The sequence below is a fragment of the Centruroides sculpturatus genome, unplaced genomic scaffold (assembly GCF_000671375.1).
Source record: "Centruroides sculpturatus isolate CEXI.00-Female unplaced genomic scaffold, Cexi_2.0 scaffold87, whole genome shotgun sequence".
Taxonomy (NCBI): domain Eukaryota; kingdom Metazoa; phylum Arthropoda; class Arachnida; order Scorpiones; family Buthidae; genus Centruroides; species Centruroides sculpturatus.
Genome location: NW_019384414.1, coordinates 254,372 through 277,553, shown reverse-complemented (window position 1 = coordinate 277,553; position 23,182 = coordinate 254,372). Strand labels below are relative to the sequence as shown.

General features: G+C 27.5%; 1 protein-coding gene across 1 annotated transcript in view; it reads left to right on the top strand.

Moving 5' to 3' along the window:
- The window catches only part of LOC111619127 (probable ATP-dependent RNA helicase DDX31), a 57,644-nt gene that overhangs the window by 29,619 nt on the left and 4,843 nt on the right, over positions 1–23,182 (top strand). The window contains exons 9-15 of the mRNA XM_023360792.1: positions 1,812–1,931; positions 9,321–9,430; positions 9,503–9,840; positions 10,512–10,571; positions 10,837–11,027; positions 12,259–12,334; positions 19,373–19,469. Coding sequence (XP_023216560.1) covers positions 1,812–1,931; positions 9,321–9,430; positions 9,503–9,840; positions 10,512–10,571; positions 10,837–11,027; positions 12,259–12,334; positions 19,373–19,469 — 992 coding nt within the window. The remainder of the gene's footprint in view (positions 1–1,811; positions 1,932–9,320; positions 9,431–9,502; positions 9,841–10,511; positions 10,572–10,836; positions 11,028–12,258; positions 12,335–19,372; positions 19,470–23,182) is intronic.

Here is a 23,182-nt window from a genome sequence, read left to right as displayed (position 1 = left end):
ATAGTGTAAAATTGATCAGTATATGAGCTGCACTTAAAACTTTAGAGCCTTTTTTCTTGGAATCTTCTGGCTAGTGCACTTTACAATTCTTCTGGGTGGACACCCTTGAGGTATACTACTAACCTGCAAAGTCTCACCCTGAACTGAATTTCCGAGATCGTAAGGTCCCCTTGTAAGCCCAAATATGTACAATAATGAAATAAAGGTAACAAAAAATTCAAAATATAAGAAAAAGATATTTTATCACACAAATATATATACTAAAAGAAACTTTTCTCAACTCTTGGGGACTTATAAATTAAATTATATCTATCTTAGAATTATCTCCACAAAACCAACAAGCAAAAATATGAAATCGAGATCTATCTAAAATTCACAAGGAAATTTTGCAAATTAATTTTGTCTGTCACCAAGAAACTTCTACGTTATCAATGGAACTTGAAAGCCTTGCTTTTACCTTGCTTGATCTTTAGCTCCACCCTGTTCAATTTTGAGCTTCACCTTCTTCTTATAGTGAAGTTGTGGTGACATTACATTATTACTCCCATTTGACCATATTTACATATTTAAGTGGCTAACATTCATATAATTCTAGTAATCTTTCTTTAAGTCGTGTCATCGTCCTTACATTTAATTTTTTATAATTTTACAATTGTTCTTTTTTGTGGCAATTTGGGGCAGAAAATTATTATTTTAACTTCCCGAGGAAGTCTTTCCCCAAGATGTTGTTTCTGGGTTCGACAACGTAATAGGTTGCCACCAGCAATCATCACAATAAGGTGAGAATTTAGAATTTTGTTCATGTGAGGTGCAATGTTCCCTCTAAGCTGTGCGGCTGCGCACTGCTCAAATTGTTGCCATGCATGAGAATTTATGTGCCGCGCAGGCGAGCACGCACACCGATTTGAATTCTTGTTTACTTATTTCTCACTCTGTCTGCAACATGATTATTGCTACGTATATTTCAATTAAATATATTAAATCATTGACAAGAGATAATATTTTGTATAAAAGTATGTTTTAAAATTAATTTTAATCTCTACTTTATAACTAATTATTTTAATTTTTATAGAAAAAAATAAGATTTTTTATATATATATGAACAGAAAACTTTTTTGCTCAGAATCTGCTCAGCAAAAATTTTTTTTGCTCAGAAAAGTATGTGTTCCGCTCATCGACAAAAAAAAATTAGAGGGAACATTGGTGAGGTGTGGTAGTCTATCCTTAACAAAATAAAGTGCCCCAAAATAAATAAGAAAATGAAGTAAAAATAATCCCAAAACAAAATATAATGGGTCATAATTGACTCCTTACACCCAGACAGACAGGCAGAGATGGGCCTATCCCATGATTTCAATCATTGAACATAACTTTTTAGGATTTTTTATTGTGGGGTTTTGTTAAAGATTACATTTACAACAATTTAGTTGTTCTGAAAAACAAAATTGCAGATAGTATCCAAACTGTTACTACAGATGCTAAATAATGTAGGATGTAAGATTGAATGTTGGTTAGATGTGTTGCAAGCTGCTAATGGTGCTGACATAGAGGTGTATTGAAACCTGTGTAAATTCTTTGAGTCGTCCTATTACCACAAACTTTTAGGTCAGTGTATTATTTGATTATGTTTTCTGTTATATTGTTTTAAAATGTATATAGGATTTTGTTATCACCCTGTATATTTATTGAGGATTCATTCTTCTATTATTTGAAAAATTAAGACATAAGGCATATATTTTTGAGCAGAATAATTAAGTAAATTATTTTTTCAATCAAAGTATAAGATCAGTTATTTTAAAATTTCTTTTTAGAATAAGAAAAGGTATTACAGTATTAATTTCAACTCCTGGAAGATTACTAGACCATATTGAACATACATCTAATTTGAATGTCAGTAATGTCAGATGGTTGGTGATTGATGAAGCAGATAGGTATGTCAGATTTTTATATTAATTTTATTGATTTAAAAATAAAATTTAAAAGATAATCAAGTTACAACTATAAATAAGCTTTATCTCAATATATGATTATTTTAAATGATTATCATATTTATAAACTAATTTTTTAATGGTAAGTATAAGTTGAAGTTCTAGAATGAGTTTGACAAACCCATTATTTAAAACTTTAAATATAATAAATAAGTTGAAGATTTATTACATAAAACATAACAATATATAGTAGATGCACTATAACTTAAAATGGGAGGAATGGAGAAAAATTTTGAGTTAACAAAATTACAACTTATGGAAACTATTTTATCTTAATTAGATCATAAAATAGCACAATACAAACAATATAGTTAGACTTGAAAATACTGTATTGTATTTTATTAAATAAAAATACATTGTAAAAATACAAAGTATTAAAGACCTTTGGATTCCATCCTGACTATGGACCCATCATAAAAATTTTTTTTACATTGCAAAGAAAAATTAGTCAAGGAACTTTTTACCTGTTTTACATAAATATAGGTGTGGAAGTATAGTAGCCTAAAAAGAAAGGTTGACTCTGCTATGTGGATCATGTTCCCGTGATGTTGAAAGAGGACGACAGAGAAGACAAGAATAATGTATTCATATTGGTCTTTAATACTTTGTATTTTTACAATGTATTTTTTATATAAATATATTATGTCCTGGATTTTTAGAATTTTTCTTTGAATGTATTTTATTAGTTTTTACATATGTAAATATACAAAATAATAAAACATAGACTTTTTATTAATAGTTTCAAATACATGAATTTGTCATTAAAGATTCATTGCTTCTTGCTTAACAGTGATTTTGATGCAATCAATCTCTTTTCTAATCATCATGTGTTATGAGTAATGATGATTCTAGAAAGGCTCTCAAATGCTCAAGAGCTATTCTGACTTATATATAGGGTGAACAGTGTATTGTCCTTGACAGGATTCACTTCTTTCTGATGTTCATTACTGGTTTCTTGCACATTTTGGTTCTTTACTTCAGCAATGATATTTTTACATAAATGTTTGCAGACATTGTCAACATCGATAAAATCTTTGAATGCCATTTTTTTTTCATCACTCATTTCTGTAGAAATTGGTTCTGTTTTTTTTTATATAGTCAACAGATTCTGGTGGAAATTCTGATTTATTTGAGGCATTAGCAAGTTATTAATTGAAAGCTGCTTTTGTCAAGTAATTTGCAATGTAGTTTGTGCAACTTCATTTCAAGCTTTGGTAATCATTTTTATTGCATTTATCAGGTTCACTCTAAACTCATTTGATCCATCATCAATGACATGCAACATATTTCTTGCTTTTACCTTGCTCGATCTTTAGCTCCACCCTGTTCAATTTTGAGCTTCACCTTCTTCTTATAGTGAAGTTGTGGTGACATTACATGATTACTCCCATTTGACCATATTTACATATTTAAGTGGCTAACATTCATATAATTCTAGTAATCTTTCTTTAAGTCGTGTCATCGTCTTTACATTTAATCTTTTATAATTTTACAATTGTTCTTTTTTTGTGGCAATTTGGGGCAGAAAATTATTCTTTTAACTTCCTGAGGAAGTCTTTCCCCAAGATGTTGTTTCTGGGTTTGACAACGTAATAGGTTGCCACCAGCAATCATCACAATAAGGTGAGAATTTAGAATTTTGTCCATGTGAGGTGCAATGTTCCCTCTAAGCTGCATGGCCGCACACTGCTCAAATTGTTGCCGTGCACGAGAATTTATGTGCCGCGCAGGCGAGCATGCACACCGATTTGAATTGTTGTTTACTTATTTCTCACTCTGTCTGCAACATAATTATTGCTACGTATATTTCAATTAAATATATTAAATTATTGACAAGAGATAATATTTTGTATAAAAGTATGTTTTAAAATTAATTTTAATCTCTACTTTATAATGTCGACCCACTATAACACGGGTTCCTATAATTCGAATTCCTATATCACGGCAAAAAAGTTGCGACAGTGTTCGTACAAACATGCTAAAAAAACTCGTATAATTCGGTAAAACGTCATCGCCGACTCGTGTCGCGACAGGATTGGTCGAANCGAGCATGCACACCGATTTGAATTCTTGTTTACTTATTTCTCACTCTGTCTGCAACATGATTATTGCTACGTATATTTCAATTAAATATATTAAATCATTGACAAGAGATAATATTTTGTATAAAAGTATGTTTTAAAATTAATTTTAATCTCTACTTTATAACTAATTATTTTAATTTTTATAGAAAAAAATAAGATTTTTTATATATATATGAACAGAAAACTTTTTTGCTCAGAATCTGCTCAGCAAAAATTTTTTTTGCTCAGAAAAGTATGTGTTCCGCTCATCGACAAAAAAAAATTAGAGGGAACATTGGTGAGGTGTGGTAGTCTATCCTTAACAAAATAAAGTGCCCCAAAATAAATAAGAAAATGAACTGAAAATAATCCCAAAACAAAATATAATGGGTCATAATTGACTCCTTATACCCAGACAGACAGGCAGATATGGGCCTATCCCATGATTTCAATCATTGAACATAACTTTTTAGGATTTTTTATTGTGGGGTTTTGTTAAAGATTACATTTACAACAATTTAGTTGTTCTGAAAAACAAAATTGCAGATAGTATCCAAACTATTACGACAGATGCTAAATAATGTAGGATGTGAGATTGAATGTTGGTTAGATGTGTTGCAAGCTGCTAATGGTGCTGACATAGAGGTGTATTGAAACCTGTGTAAATTCTTTGAGTCGTCCTATTACCACAAACTTTTAGGTCAGTGTATTATTTGATTATGTTTTCTGTTATATTGTTTTAAAATGTATATAGGATTTTGTTATCACCCTGTATATTTATTGAGGATTCATTCTTCTATTATTTGAAAAATTAAGACATAAGGCATATATTTTTGAGCAGAATAATTAAGTAAATTATTTTTTCAATCAAAGTATAAGATCAGTTATTTTAAAATTTCTTTTTAGAATAAGAAAAGGTATTACAGTATTAATTTCAACTCCTGGAAGATTACTAGACCATATTGAACATACATCTAATTTGAATGTCAGTAATGTCAGGTGGTTGGTGATTGATGAAGCAGATAGGTATGTCAGATTTTTATATTAATTTTATTGATTTAAAAATAAAATTTAAAAGATAATCAAGTTACAACTATAAATAAGCTTTATCTCAATATATGATTATTTTAAATGATTATCATATTTATAAACTAATTTTTTAATGGTAAGTATAAGTTGAAGTTCTAGAATGAGTTTGACAAACCCGTTATTNTAATTGACTCCTTACACCCAGACAGACAGGCAGAGATGGGCCTATCCCATGATTTCAATCATTGAACATAACTTTTTAGGATTTTTTATTGTGGGGTTTTGTTAAAGATTACATTTACAACAATTTAGTTGTTCTGAAAAACAAAATTGCAGATAGTATCCAAACTGTTACTACAGATGCTAAATAATGTAGGATGTAAGATTGAATGTTGGTTAGATGTGTTGCAAGCTGCTAATGGTGCTGACATAGAGGTGTATTGAAACCTGTGTAAATTCTTTGAGTCGTCCTATTACCACAAACTTTTAGGTCAGTGTATTATTTGATTATGTTTTCTGTTATATTGTTTTAAAATGTATATAGGATTTTGTTATCACCCTGTATATTTATTGAGGATTCATTCTTCTATTATTTGAAAAATTAAGACATAAGGCATATATTTTTGAGCAGAATAATTAAGTAAATTATTTTTTCAATCAAAGTATAAGATCAGTTATTTTAAAATTTCTTTTTAGAATAAGAAAAGGTATTACAGTATTAATTTCAACTCCTGGAAGATTACTAGACCATATTGAACATACATCTAATTTGAATGTCAGTAATGTCAGATGGTTGGTGATTGATGAAGCAGATAGGTATGTCAGATTTTTATATTAATTTTATTGATTTAAAAATAAAATTTAAAAGATAATCAAGTTACAACTATAAATAAGCTTTATCTCAATATATGATTATTTTAAATGATTATCATATTTATAAACTAATTTTTTAATGGTAAGTATAAGTTGAAGTTCTAGAATGAGTTTGACAAACCCATTATTTAAAACTTTAAATATAATAAATAAGTTGAAGATTTATTACATAAAACATAACAATATATAGTAGATGCACTATAACTTAAAATGGGAGGAATGGAGAAAAATTTTGAGTTAACAAAATTACAACTTATGGAAACTATTTTATCTTAATTAGATCATAAAATAGCACAATACAAACAATATAGTTAGACTTGAAAATACTGTATTGTATTTTATTAAATAAAAATACATTGTAAAAATACAAAGTATTAAAGACCTTTGGATTCCATCCTGACTATGGACCCATCATAAAAATTTTTTTTACATTGCAAAGAAAAATTAGTCAAGGAACTTTTTACCTGTTTTACATAAATATAGGTGTGGAAGTATAGTAGCCTAAAAAGAAAGGTTGACTCTGCTATGTGGATCATGTTCCCGTGATGTTGAAAGAGGACGACAGAGAAGACAAGAATAATGTATTCATATTGGTCTTTAATACTTTGTATTTTTACAATGTATTTTTTATATAAATATATTATGTCCTGGATTTTTAGAATTTTTCTTTGAATGTATTTTATTAGTTTTTACATATGTAAATATACAAAATAATAAAACATAGACTTTTTATTAATAGTTTCAAATACATGAATTTGTCATTAAAGATTCATTGCTTCTTGCTTAACAGTGATTTTGATGCAATCAATCTCTTTTCTAATCATCATGTGTTATGAGTAATGATGATTCTAGAAAGGCTCTCAAATGCTCAAGAGCTATTCTGACTTATATATAGGGTGAACAGTGTATTGTCCTTGACAGGATTCACTTCTTTCTGATGTTCATTACTGGTTTCTTGCACATCTTGGTTCTTTACTTCAGCAATGATATTTTTACATAAATGTTTGCAGACATTGTCAACATCGATAAAATCTTTGAATGCCATTTTTTTTTCATCACTCATTTCTGTAGAAATTGGTTCTGTTTTTTTTTATATAGTCAACAGATTCTGGTGGAAATTCTGATTTATTTGAGGCATTAGCAAGTTATTAATTGAAAGCTGCTTTTGTCAAGTAATTTGCAATGTAGTTTGTGCAACTTCATTTCAAGCTTTGGTAATCATTTTTATTGCATTTATCAGGTTCACTCTAAACTCATTTGATCCATCATCAATGACATGCAACATATTTCATATAATAAGCTTTCTATGTCATAATTTGAAGTTTTGAATGGTGGTAATAATTGAACTGTTATAGTTTTCAAAGTGGAATCATTGAATATGCACTGCAATTGTTAATAAAAAGAATACTTTTTCTGTTTTGGCATTATGCAAGTGTTAAAGTTTTTCAGCTAGTTAGAAAAACATTCTGAATGCTATTCAGAATGTTTTCCTAAAGCCTCTCAGTATGTTATAAATAGTATAATTATAACCTATAATATGTCAACTGATGAGAGCATAAGCCAAAATGTGTTTTGGCAAATAGGTTTTAATATATAATGTATTATATATTTTACAAATTATTGTTAAATAAATGATAAAATATAAAGGTCTTATGTATGATAAGCCCTAAATTATATACTACTAAAAAAATGAAATTTCACAATGTGCACCAATGTTATTTTAGTCACATTCCTGAGTTTTAATTTTAGTTTTAGTTTTAGTTATTATGTACTGTACTGTACAATACAGGTAGTTTTAGTTTTATTTGTTATATACATGTAATTTAATTCACTTAAAAAAAAAACTAGTAAAACATCAAAGTATAATTGCATTTAAAGGTATCAGTGTGAAATTAGTGATTGGAAGGTCACTGTCTTGCATTTGAATGGGTCTTCAGACCCTTAATTTATATATGAAGAAACTGCAGTCTGTTTTCTATACATCACTGTGATAATGCATCCATTCTTTATTGTAACAAACATTAATATCTAAGAAATGTACAGTGCAGTTGTTGACTTGCTCCAGTTCCAGGATTAGCCATATGCTATTTTAATTAATTTCTGTGATGAAATCTTTATACACGTTTTTGTCTTTCCAGACTATCATAACATTGTTACATAATGATAAATTGTGATAATATACCTGATGAAAGCTTGTACAATAGGCATTTTTACAAATATTTGGCAAGGTTCTGCAAAATGTCTGGTCACTGAGGATCTTATATATACTCCTTTGCATGGCAAATAGACCCTTTCATTAAAAGTGAAGTATGATGACTAGATAACTGTGTATATATCCTAGAATAATTTGCTTTACTTTCCTTGGAATGTTTGATAAAGCAGTCATAAGAGTGGGGCATAAATAGCCTCTAGTTTAAGAGACAAACTATTGTTATCCAAAACTAATAAATTTATACTTCAATGCATCTAGGTTCCTTAACTTTTCAATCACTTGGTATGGATCTTCAACAAAAAGAAATTATAAAGTGTTGGTGGATTAATTAACAGAAATTCTTTGTGAAAACCTTTGATCAGGAACACTCATTTTTTCTCTATTTCTATAGTTTGAGAAAAGCAATTTTCAACTACAGGGAGAATTGGCCAGCCTCTTAGTAACCAATACTGAATTCTGTGCATTATGTATTTAATCTGAGAATTATCTATGATCTGATATACGATATATTTAGATTTACATACTGTATTTTACATTATTATACATGACTTTTTCTTAATTTTAAGTTTTGTATTTTTTTATCTTACTTTTTCTTTTTGTTTTTGTCATATTTATATTAATGTTAACTTTTGAGTGTATGTTCTTGAATTCTGACTGATTTAAGCCATGTAATAGAACAAATGGCTATGAATTTTTAATGGCTTTAGAATGTTGGTAATATATATATACAAATTAGAACACCTTTAAGATGTGATACTGAGACAGTTAGTTTCAAAAACATTTTATCTGAAAATAAAAAGTTTAGGACTCTTTATGAGATAACATTTGGTTTGTTAATCTCATTATTGTATTTTAAAAATATTAATGGAATTGGCTAAAATTCTGTGTAGGCCTATATATTTATGAAGCTAATCCTTACTAATGACAGAAGTTTGAAGACAGTTATCTATCTATAACTGAATAAGATTGCATTGATAATATTACAGAAAGATAATTCTTATTGTTGTTTATTTATAATTACAAATTGAAATATATAATTGTTTATAAATGAGTATATAGATTTTAAGGAGAAACAATTAACTTTTTATATTTAAAACATTACAGAATTATTCTAACATTTAAAAGTAACTTCTAAATGATAAAATTTTATTTTAGATTGTTTGAACTGGGCTTTGAACAATCAATTTCAAAAATTGTTTCATATCTAGCTGAACATAATCAGTTTCAAAGACAGACAATACTTCTCTCTGCAACATTATCTAAAGGTAAGCAGTTAATTTAAAATTGCAATTTAATATTGAATGTGTTAGAAATTTATCATTTTTTTATTAATTAAGATGTTGAAAGGCTTGCTGGAATGAGTCTCGTTACTCCTGCAATCGTGGATGTATCTGCAACTACTTTCGATCGTGTTATGTCTTCCGACGAGTTTGTTGTCTCTTCATGTCTTGAACAATATTTCATCATTGTACCCATTAAATTGCGTCTAGTGTGTTTATCAGCATTTATTATAGACAAATGTGCTATGGGTCCATTAAAAGCACTCATTTTTATGTCAACACAAGATGTTGTGGATTATCATTTCATATTATTCTCAGATATTCTTCAAAAATTATTGAAAGAAATTGATATTTCTGCTGGTTTCTTTAAATTGCATGGAAATATGACTCAACAGGTAGGATTTTAGAATAGAATATTTTAAATGTTTTTAAATATAGTTTATTAATTCTGAATATAATAAATTTATTATTTATAATGTGTTTTTTCTTACAAGTTTTATCATGGATCAATGCAATTGTCTGCTTGTTATTTTAAAATCCATATTTTATTTTAAATAAATAAAACAAAATAATTGTTTATTTCAGATAATTAACACTTTTATTAAAAGAAATTCTTTTTGCCAAATGTCTGATTATCCAATTCAATTAACAGATAGTAATAGCTCCATATCATTCCAATCTATACTAATAAAATAAATTTTGCTAATACTAAAATTTGTATTGGCTCAGCATTTTGTGTTAGTTAAATTTTGAATAAATCATTGTTCAACTGCTGAGACAGATAAATCTCATTCACTCTTAGCTCATTTATTTTAATATTTATTAAAAACGTGAAACATTCAAATTCTGTACACAATCACATAGTAAATTAATTCAAATGTTACTTACTGTTATGGTAATCAGCATCACTATCAAAATTGTTCTATAGAGGTGTTATTATTAAAATTGTCAAAATTATGAAGAATTGTTTATTCTTCTTTAAATTCTTTTATCTTATTTTTATTATTTGAAATAATCATTGTAATAGCTTTTACAAAAATTTATTAAATATGCTATGTTCTTTCAGGAGAGAACACAAATATTCAAGGAATTTAGAGAAACAAGAGCTGGAATTCTTTTATGTACAGTGAGTTTTTAATTATTCGGATACATATTTTAAGAAGGAAAGCTATATGAAAATGTGAAATATTTAGTGTACAAAATATTTAGTTATAAGAAGATAAAAATAATAAATTAAACTAAAGTATATACAGGATTTAAATTAATTATGATTGGTAATTATAAAAATTCTTAAGAAAATAAAGTTATAATTAAATACTTTTGAAAATAATGGTTTTATTAATAATACATATCTTGATAAATATTTATAAATAAATTATTGTTCATTTTAGGATGTTGCATCCAGAGGTCTCGATCTTCCAAAAGTAGATTGGATAATTCAGTTTAGTGCTCCCTGTAAACCAGAAGAGTATGTCCATCGCGTTGGACGAACGGCACGAATTGGTACTCACGGACAGGCAGTATTGTTTCTTCTTCCTTCAGAAGCTGGATTTTTGAAGACATTACAGGATTATAAAATAAAGTGAGTATAATTTTCATTTTTGATTGATTTATAAAATATCTTAATTATTATTCTCATAACCTAACTGTATAAAATGAATGTAGATAATGCTAAAGAATCAGATTTTTTATAGGTAATATATATTTTATAGGTATAGGTTATTAAGTAATTTATTCAAAATAAAGCAGAGATATTCATACTTGATATGTCTTTTCATGAGAAAGTCAAAAATATTGTTAGATATAAAATGTTTTGACTTTTTTACGATACTTAAATAACAGAAACAAAATAAACTTTAACCAATTATGAATCATAGTTATTTGATATTATGCTTTTAAGTTTTAAATTCAAACAACTATAGAATGATTTTTCTAACTGTTGTTATAGCAGCTGAGAAAAGTTAATGTCAGATGTCTGAGGCAGTTAAGCCTTCAGTCTACTGTTTCAGGAGAGCTGGTATTGAATTCAGAGAGTTGAAAAATCCCAGGGATTTTTCATGGGTGGTCCATCCCAGATATGTCGGACACCATCCCTGATTATCAAGCTGTCCTCATTGTAGGTTTTTCCAAACCACATTGAGTATGAAAAAAAGACTTACTGTCCATAAGACAGAAAAAGTAAAAAATTAACTATGATTTTTTTATAAGTATATTAAACATTCCAAAGCCTGATATATATAGATATATAACAAACAATTGTCTTAAATAATCAGGCTATAAATCTGCTATTTAATGATTGAATGCTAAGAATTTGTTACTAGAGATAGACGTTAGGTGCCATCTCTTATCTAAACTAATAATTATTAAAATTATAGAATCATCTGGAAGAAAAGAACTGGACTGGGGTGGGGCTTGAACCTGTGACCTCTGCTTGCCGGATGGTGCACTTGCCAGTTGCACCATCCGGATCCCAAGCAAACCTTTGCTCTCAGATGTATTTAAATTTAGTGTTGTGTTAGCTGGCTAAGTGCCATTGTGGAGATGTACTTAACACAAATTAATATAACAAAAAATATGTTTTCAGATTTAATATTTTCATTAAAATTATGTTTAACTTAAGTTTATTTATATAATAATAAAAAATCATAATTATTTGATCATAGTTAATAAAGACAAAATAGTGTTAAAGGACTTTTTACAGTAATACAGTTTATAATTAAGTCAGATTTTAATTATTTTATATTTCAAACTATGTTTATTTATTATTATGTTTAATATATACAGTATAAAGAATTTTTTATATTTTTTTTTAGTTTGAAAAGTATTAAAATGGAAGATCTAATAAAATCAGTTTTGTTGCTTGAACAAAAATCAGATAGAAGACAAAAGGTATATATGAATTTTAAAAAATTGAACTATTAAGATTTGAGATGTTTGTAATTTTCATATTTTGAGGAAATATTTGAATACATTTGAAAATAATGATCTGTCTTTATTATAATATAAATAATACAAAATTTATTTCAGTCGGCCATCTCTGATGGTTCATTTTATTCTCTCATAAACAATAATTTACATGGTTTGTGTTCAAATTATAATGAAATTTTAACAATTAAATTACAATTCTACGTAATGCCTAACTTATGTAAAATGAATGTTTAACAAACGTCCCAGTGCCAATCTTAAGCTGAAAACATACATTATTTGATTAATACTTTTTTATCAGATTACCTAATAATCAATTTAACACAATAATTATTAATGTAAAATTAAAAAGTGATAAAATAATCATTAATTAAAAACTGTTTATATTTAATTCTACTTTCCGTCATCTTGCAGACAAAACTAGAACTAAATATGACATTACTATTTTTATTTTTTTGATTAAATTTTTTAATCCTAGAATGTATAAAACAATTTTATATAAAAATAAACCAGGGCTGTGGAGTCGGAGTCGTGGAGTTTTGGTGTTTTAGCCGGAGTCGGAGTCGGATGGTAAGGAAAAGTCGGAGTTGGAGTTGGAGTCGGTAGATTTTTACGCGACTCCACAGCCCTGGCAGGTCTGTGGAGTCGGAGTCGTGGAGTTTTGGTGTTTTAGCCGGAGTCGGAGTTGGATGGTAAGGAAAAGTCGGAGTTGGAGTTGGTAGATTTTTATGTAACTTTCCGTCATCTTGCAGACAAAACTAGAACTAAATATGACATTACTATTTTTATTTTTTTGATTAAATTTTTTAATCCTAGAATGTATAAAACAATTTTATATAAAAATAAACCAGGGCTGTGGAGTCGGAGTCGTGGAGTTTTGGTGTTTTAGCCGGAGTCGGAGTCGGATGGTAAGGAAAAGTCGGAGTTGGAGTTGGAGTCGGTAGATTTTTACCATGTAGATTAGAAGATGTAAAATATCATTAAGTAAACATCAAGGAAGAAGATAATACAGGTAACCCCCATATAACATGGGAGTTATGTTCCAAAAAATTGCCGTGTTATGCGAATCCGTGTTATACAAAACAAAGAACTAGTACAAAAAGGGGGGTTAGGTTCCAAAAATTAAAAAACATGCTATTATATTTTTATAATTAAGATAAATATCTTTATTAAAATTTTCTTAAGCAATACATATTAATATAAATTAAACAATGTTTTCTTTGCCATCACTAAGCACTATTAACCAAGGGCATTTTCTTTTTGGCAAGATAGCCTTATCCTCTGAGCATTTTTCGGCATTATTTTCAAATCCATGCTCTACCTTTTGCAAAAAATATGCTATTTTAAATTGCTTGCTTTTAGTTAAAAGATCTTTATAAATTTCCTTATATGGTGTTAAGCACTTATGAAGAATAAAGCAAGTATGGAATAAGGAAAAACATCTGGCAACACAAAATCAGAAGTGTCGAGATCTGGCAACATGAAACAAATTTTGAGAAGGATTATGTGTATCAACAGAAAGCAGAAAAGAAAATTTACATACTTAAGTACTAATAGTTCATGAAAATTATTACTTTCATGAACTATTAGTACTTAAGTATATGAAAACTTATTACATTTCATGTTGTACGAGGGTTTACCCATTTCTCAAACCGTGTTAGAGTGAATCCGTGCTATAAAAGCACCGTGTTATACAGGGATGTTCCCTATTCTCAAACTGTATTAGAGTGAATTCGTGCTATAGAAGTACCGTGTTATACAGGGGTTACCTGTACTTAGAGAATGATACGTAAAAATTTATTTAAGTCATAATTCAATGGGTGAAAATAGTAAAATGCTGATTTCGTGGAATAGGCTTATTTTGAATTGCCCATTTTGTAAATTCTGCAAAAAATTTGTGAAATTGGCACTTCAACTGCTGATTTCACAGATTGTGCAAATTTTTTCCTGCTCTGTTGTAATTTCTCTCTGTGATTAACATAATTCTAAGTCATATTTTATTCTATTTATTATGTGAAATTAATTTTATACAAAGGATTTTTCAAATCTCTTGTTAAAATGTGATGTTTATGACAGTTCATTTATCATTAAAATAGAATATATAAATTTGTATATAAACTTTAGAAAAGTTTTTAATAGTTGTTAGATAGATTGCAGTGATTTAAGACAATTAGATATCATTATTTAGGACTCTTTCTAATTGATTTCATTAAGATTTCTGACTCATTACTAAAATTGATTGCACATGTTAATTCGGTAAATTAAGAAAAATTTTGGTAAATTACTGATTACTAAATAGGATATGCTTTTATGTGTTAAATATTTAATGAAATTTCACAATTAATTAATTAGAAATTTATATAATCAAATTAATTTATTGTTACTATGTTATTTACTTTGTGTTTTTACCACTGAAGAGGAACTGTTAGATAATATAGTTTGAAATTCATCTGGTGTAAGTACTGTACATCTCTCCGATATCAATAAAAAGGACTGTTGATAAAATCAGAGTAATTTTATTATTTTTTTAAAATACTTCTGTTTTTTTTTTTAAAGGTTTTTTAAAATTATATATATATTTTAAAATATATTTTAATCAATCTCTCATGACATACAAGTAAGAATTTATTGTTTGTTACCATTTATCATACTGGGACTTTAGTTTTAAATATTGATAATATCAGACCTTTAATGGTTACACATCCAAATTCTTTTGTGAGTTTGGATTATAACCTGATGACTACTACCAAAAAGTAACTGAAAACATTTGTATATTTTTTAATTATTTGCTGGACATGAAAGATTTGATATTGTTTGGATTTTGTATCTAGTTATTTGTATGTTTAACTCAGTTTTAGTTCTATAAATTTGATTTGTCAGCAAGTTTATTTGTTTCTTTCTAACTATAAGTTTGAGTGAAAGTACTATTTAAAATATAAGAAGTTTATACTGTTGATTTTGAATAATTTAGAATACTGTGTTGATTTTAATTTTTCCAGTTTTGAAAGTGGAATATTATTATTTTATTAAATAAATAAATATTAATTATTTTTTTCTAAAAGATAATAAAGTAAAAAAGTAAAATTAAATAATTTTTTAAAATGCTTATATCAAGTAAAATAATAAATAAGATGAAAAATGATTATTGAACATGCAAATCTTTCAAAAGTTTTTTTTGTATAATATTAATATAGTGTTATTTTATAGAACTAAGTATGAAATATGGAGTATTGTACAGTACAGTAAAAGCTTGCTTTGTAGTCAACTCTATAAAACTGTGTAGATTTTTTTGTAAATCAAACTCCATGTTGGTGATTTCTGACTGAAGTGGCTTTATTATACCATTACACCCATTATACCAATAATTGCATTAAAAGAATTTCTTTATTGATATGTTTNATTTTAATCAATCTCTCATGACATACAAGTAAGAATTTATTGTTTGTTACCATTTATCATACTGGGACTTTAGTTTTAAATATTGATAATATCAGACCTTTAATGGTTACACATCCAAATTCTTTTGTGAGTTTGGATTATAACCTGATGACTACTACCAAAAAGTAACTGAAAACATTTGTATATTTTTTAATTATTTGCTGGACATGAAAGATTTGATATTGTTTGGATTTTGTATCTAGTTATTTGTATGTTTAACTCAGTTTTAGTTCTATAAATTTGATTTGTCAGCAAGTTTATTTGTTTCTTTCTAACTATAAGTTTGAGTGAAAGTACTATTTAAAATATAAGAAGTTTATACTGTTGATTTTGAATAATTTAGAATACTGTGTTGATTTTAATTTTTCCAGTTTTGAAAGTGGAATATTATTATTTTATTAAATAAATAAATATTAATTATTTTTTTCTAAAAGATAATAAAGTAAAAAAGTAAAATTAAATAATTTTTTAAAATGCTTATATCAAGTAAAATAATAAATAAGATGAAAAATGATTATTGAACATGCAAATCTTTCAAAAGTTTTTTTTGTATAATATTAATATAGTGTTATTTTATAGAACTAAGTATGAAATATGGAGTATTGTTCCTACATGTACAGTAAAAGCTTGCTTTGTAGTCAACTCTATAAAACTGTGTAGATTTTTTTGTAAATCAAACTCCATGTTGGTGATTTCTGACTGAAGTGGCTTTATTATACCATTACACCCATTATACCAATAATTGCATTAAAAGAATTTCTTTATTGATATGTTTACCATAAATATTACTGCTTTCATATTAATTTAATAATGATGCAATTAGAAACATTACATTTTTTGCTAAAGTTATGTTTTCAATAATAATAATACAAATACATGTATCATTAATAAATTCAAAAATTCTTACTTATTTAATAAATAATTCTACATAATACAAATAATTAAGATTTATAATTGCTCAGTCATCTTTTGAGAATATTGTAAATGATTCACTAACATAATGAATGAATTATTATAATAGTTATATGTCTGAAAAAATTCTATATTGTTACTAGAGAATATCTTAATTTTTTATATTGAATACCATCTAAATGATGTAAAATTATGTATTGTAAGCTGGTTTTCAATTGTACAAAAGAGTCTCTAGGTAAATAATTTTGCTGATGAGAGCTTATTATCTCAAATGTTTTCTACTGTTTTAGCACCCATTGTCAGGATGTATATGAAATTAGTTTTATATGTATGCTGACAATGGCTGCTAGAATAACTGAAAATGTTTGCTAAAGTAAATAATTTAGCTGGTGAAGGCATATATGCAGATTTTTGTAGATTGTATAAAAAATTAGTATAAAATTATTTGTCTTTGGATTTGATATAATTTTATCTACAGGTATCCCTTAATTAACTTGAATAATTAAACCCTTGATGCTACCACATATATTAAAATCATTTTAATCAAATATGGTATCTGTGTTAAGTAAAGACAGCTGGTAAAGCCCTGTTAATTAAAACTTCTGCCACATATATAAAGGGATTGCTGCAATTAATTTTGCATGTTAACCAAATCTCACATTAAACAAAACTGCATTAATTAAGCAAGTGATAGCTGTACTTTATACTTGTACAGTAGACTCTCATTTTAACAGATTGCTCGAGACACTGAAAATCATCCATTGTTCCAAAAATTTGTTATATTGTGAACAACAGATTTCTCGCACTCCCAGGAAAATATCTAATATTTGAAAAAATGTTTTTTTTTTAAACTCCCTACATAAAAAAACACCTGTACTTGAAATTATTCAGTCTCTCAAGATCTCTATCCTTTATTTTATATGAACATGTATATTACAAGATAGTACATTATGTTGTAACAAAGCTGACAGAAACTGTATACGTTATGAGCCAAAAAGCGACAAAGTACGTATGATCATTAGCATTTCACAATATGTTAAAAAACTTGTCCATCCAGTGGCATAGCGTAGTGGGGGCAGCAGGGCAGCCCACCCTGGGCAGCACTTTTAGGGGGCAGCAAAATTTCACAATAAATAATAATACCTTGTAAAAATTTGAACCATTTCGTTTCATATTTTTGTCGCACCTATGACCGATTGAAATGAGCACGGAATTTTTCATTACTTATTCTGTGACAAAACTGAATTTTAGTCTTTTAAATTGAGATACCTAAATAAGGGGGCGGCAAATTTTTCCTCCGCCCTGGGCAGCTGACACCCACGCTACGCAACTGTGTCCATCTTGTTTGCTTTGATGATGCTGTTATGATGTGACATTTCTGGGCTTCTTTTGATGGCATCGTCAGTACAAAATGTTACTGTTACACAAGCATGATTTCAAGGTTTCACATTCCCAAACATGTGTCTGCAACAAAGGTGTGGCAAACCTTTGTTGCACACACTTACATATCTGGAAGTGTTAAGCCTGAAGTAGTGTCCCTCCAATAATCAACATGCTATAGGAGGGCACTAATGTGTAGCTGCAATGTTAGCAGTGAGAACCATGACAATTATGCACTCAGTTTGCACAGTGTGCAATGTATTTTTTGAATTCTGTATCCAATTAAAGATTGAAAAAAATACGATGTTTACTGAAGATGGAGCTAGAAAAAATCTGTTATTCTGAGTTATGGATCTACTCAAGAGGTAAAATTATATTGATTTGGTGGGACCTGGAGCCAAAATCTGTTATTCCATAAAATCCATTGTTCTGCAATCTGTTAAAACAAGATTCTACTGTATTTTTATTTGTACCTTTTTATTATTCTAACTTTTACATTCTATTGGTATAATAAACAGTTTAATAATAAGTTTAACTTTTTAAAATTGCAAAAATGTATTTTGTTGTATGTCGGTGCAGTTACCTCTGCTTACCAGCATTATTTATGTACAGTACATATAAAATAAGTAAATTACAGTATTATGAAATAATTAATAAAACACTAATCCTTTTTAAAAACTAAATTATATATATTTAAATGTTTCCAGCTTCATAACATATATCTGAATATGAAGCTGGATTATTTTAAAAGTATTAAGTATATAAACTTTAGATTTCTAAAAATGCTTTTTGATAATTATTTTAATTGTTTTAAATGAGAAATTCCATATTTTGTTTTCTGCCTTAGGAAAAATTACAATTTAATTAATTCTGAATTGTTATTTTGTTAATATTTAATATTATGTTAGTTAATTTTTTTATCTTCATCTATATCTTATATTTAATTTAATTCAAGTTTTTAATCATAACTACATGTAGTTTTTAATTTAAAAAATTTGGGCAGTTATGAAATCATAAAGTTTTTGATATTAAATTAAGTACTTAAGTACATATTATTTTAAATAAAATTAATTATTTTACATTAATCAGTTAATATAATTTGTTTTAATTTAATTACAAATAGATTTTCTTCTATATAAAATTAAATTTAAAAAAGTTTAATGAACTTTTGATCAATTTAATTTAGTTTGTTTTTAGGGAAATTATTTTATTAATTACATTTTATTTTGGTATAAAAATAGATTTGAAACAAATAATGCTTTGTTAATTTAGCATTCAAAAACTATTGAAGAACATGCTACTAACCTACAATTGAAGTATGAAAATTATGTTTATGGAAGCCCTGCTGTACATGAAATGGGAAAAAAAGGTATTTAATGAAGTTTTATTAATTAATAAATACATATGATATATAAATTTGGAATTAACAAAGTATTTAATAATTTGATTAATATAATGTTAATATGCTGATACCTTATGAATTAATCAAGGCACCAGTACATTACAGCTATATGGTTGGCCATAAAATTACAAATATTACAAGTGGAGTTGTACTGCAGTATGTTAACTAGCATAAATGAGCAATGGGAATTGGCATGCAACCTACATTATCCAAAATAAATTGTGATGGTCTGGATTGAGTTCAAACCTCTATATCTGTAGGCTGACATCTTTCTGCAAAGCTATCAGTCCAACTTGTTATTTTGATCTCTTAGTCAAATGTCACAGTTAAAGGAGAGATTACTTTTAATTAAGCTTTATTATTTATTAAAAAATTAAATTATATTTTCTTACTATTTAATTAATTTTTGAATTTCACTATAAGCATGTTTATATAGGATGATCAAAAAGTCACATACATGTGTTAGGAATGAATTTTATTTTGAGGTTAATGTATGAAAATACAGAAGTAGTAAAAACAAAATTTTGTAAACTGATCTAAAAAAAAAAAGCAAAACCAAATTATTACAACATATGTTTGAAATGATTTCCTTGTTTATGAGTGCAGGCAGAACTCTTTTTACCAGTTTGAAGCCACCTCGTGAAGCAGTCAATTGGCATTATAATGTTCCTCTTTAGTTTATCTATTGTGTGTGGATTAATTTTATACACAAATCTTTTGAGATATCCTAGGGAAAAAATTATGGAGGTGACAAATCTGGAGAACATAGGGGCCACAATCCTTTAGGAGTAAGGTGGTTGCCGAATAATTCTCACAAAAACTATAGAATTCGGATATTTCTGATAAAACTCATCTGCAACATGTGCATAATTGCTCAGTGGTGAAATACTGATAAAATAATGCTCAACAGTGAAAATCCATTTTTCTGAAAAGAAAACCATTTCATTTCCTCAATGAACAAAGTTATACTGCAGCCAATTTTATGACTTTAACACAAAAGTCAGAGTTTCTATTAATATAGTCAGCAATCACTATAGTATCATCTTGAGGCAGGAGACATAAAATAACTTGACACAATATACACAAACTAGTATTTTGATGTGTGCAACTTTTTCAATCATGCTGGTTAATTATAGAAGTACAGTAAATCATTGCTTAAAAATCAGAGATTGATGCTCAATATTTATGATTATGAAGAAAGTAAATAATCAGCTCATACTTTGTGACAGTGAATAACAATAATAAAGTAAACTGGAAGAAATATTTATCCATTTAATTTGTTAAAGTAAAAAAACCTGAATTAAGTGAATATTTTTATTAATGTTTAATGATTTCTCTCAAAATGATTTGCTTAAATTTGAAAATGACCATATTGTTCTGAATATAGCACAACCTTTAATATAGTATCATCCCAAGTTTTAAGGACTGTTTTGTAAGAAAATAAATAGAACCAAATATATAACCTTTATTTTATATATCTGCAGAATTACTTACAGTTCTCATCTTGAGTAATTTTCAACTGTTTCCTTGGGCTTTAGTCTGCTGTGAAATCAACTTGTGAGATTTGACTCATGATGCATAATGGGATATGTTTGTCATCATCTTGCTAGAACTTCACTATAGCTTTGTTCTCAGTGTGAGAAGTGACTTTCTGGGTGTCACATGATTATCTGCTACATTTGATTCTTCTCATAGTGACAACTCTTATGGCCATTCTCTAACCTAACCTGTCAGTCTTTCCAGTAGATTTCTTTTTCGTCAATGCCTTTAGTTTCACATTACTGTACTTTTGAAATCATTCTGTGTCTATGAAAAAGTTCTATAAATTAAATAATTTGACTGTAGACTATTGATAGACATATAAGGACATCTGCAGAGGGGGGGCAAATGGTGCACTTGCCCTTTTCCATTGAATAAAAATTTGATCCTCCTTGGCCCTGTGACTGAATAAAAATTTCACAAATTATAATTGTAATTAAAAGTGATTGAGATACACATGGTGTGCTTTATCTGTCTTTTTGTATTAATGCAATACTGTATTCTATAATCTACTTGTGAAAAAATCCCAAGAAAATTAAATAAAAATTTATTGATGTAATTATTTGTCTCCAAGCTTTGCCCCCCTGGAAAATTTTCTGCAGATGCCCTTGTAGACATACATTATATTTTACTTTGATATAAAAATTAATTTTAAAAGTTATATAAAAAGTGTTTAAGTATACTTACCAATGATTTAATTGCATATTACAAGAGTTTTTTTATGATTCACATAGTTTTTTCTGAGTTCACTACTAAATCTTTTAATAATTGAAGTTCTATATTGTATATTAAAATACAAACATTAGAGATTCATTAGATTAATTTTTATCTAATAATGTAATGTTCCAACAAGTTATATTTTTTCTGAACTTCTGTCATTTACAAGTGATGTATCAAATATGCTTATAGGCTGGCAGTGTTCATCAAACATCAAAATTTATCTGGCAATAATCAAGCTGTTTTTTCCAAACATCATTGGTTCAAATTCATTGTCTGACATTATCAAATGTTAAAAGATAGAGTAAAACATTTTTTATTTCTTGGCTAATTGGTTTCACTTTATAAAAAATAATAATTTTGATTTCTGAGTTAAGTTCTTAATTTCATATAATATTAATTAATAGCGTTAGACTTTTATCAGATAGCAATTTTCATTGCTAAAATGATAAAATTCATTGATTTATGCAAACATTGGATTGTTTTCCTAACTTTTAGGAAGACAGTTTAATAGTTTGCATAATTTATCACCTAGTAGTCTAGATCAGGGATGTCCAACTTGCAACCTACTTAATATATTTATGTGGCCCAGTGCACCCTAAAATTTTTAGATACATTTTCATTTCTTTTGGTAAAGATTATTGTAAAAATTATTCTCGTTTCACTGGATACAGATTGATGTCCTAATGATGTAATTGGTGCTAGAAAACTGTACCACCCCATATGCATAACATACTGTTGTGATCAATTCTTTTCGCACATAAAAAACATCAAAACTGTTGAAAGAAATAGGTTGAATGATTCCCATTAACTAACATTCTTAGAATTAAGACTAGTACCATGAAAGCAGATATTGACAATATTATAAAAGGAAGGCAATGTCAAAACTCGCATTGAATTTATTTTTATTTTGTGTGAGTATAATTATTTTTTTATTGTCAATAATACAGTATTTTATATAATTGTATATACATTTTGAACTTGTTAACTTGTTAAAAGCATATATTTATATTAAAGTATGTTTGTGGCCCGGTGAATATACATAAATTTCTAATTTGGCCCATTAAGAAAAAAGGTTGGACAACCCTGATCTAGATGATGAATTTGAATTATCATCTTTTAATGTTTGATGTGAATTTTTTGTTGGAGTCATTTTTCTTATACATCTTGATAATGTGGAATTTTGAGAACTTATTAGTAGTGTAAATAATAATGCAAAAACTTAAAAAGGATTAATAGTTGCTCTGTGTTTTAAATGAAATGCTTTTTATATCATCACAGTTTCATTAATATCATCCTCATTCATCACAAACAAAGCCAAACATCTTCAGTCTAGTAATTTGATTATTTAGAAATCATCAGATTATGGGTTATTTTTATACACATACATACACATATTTTTTTAAATTGAAAATCATTATTAA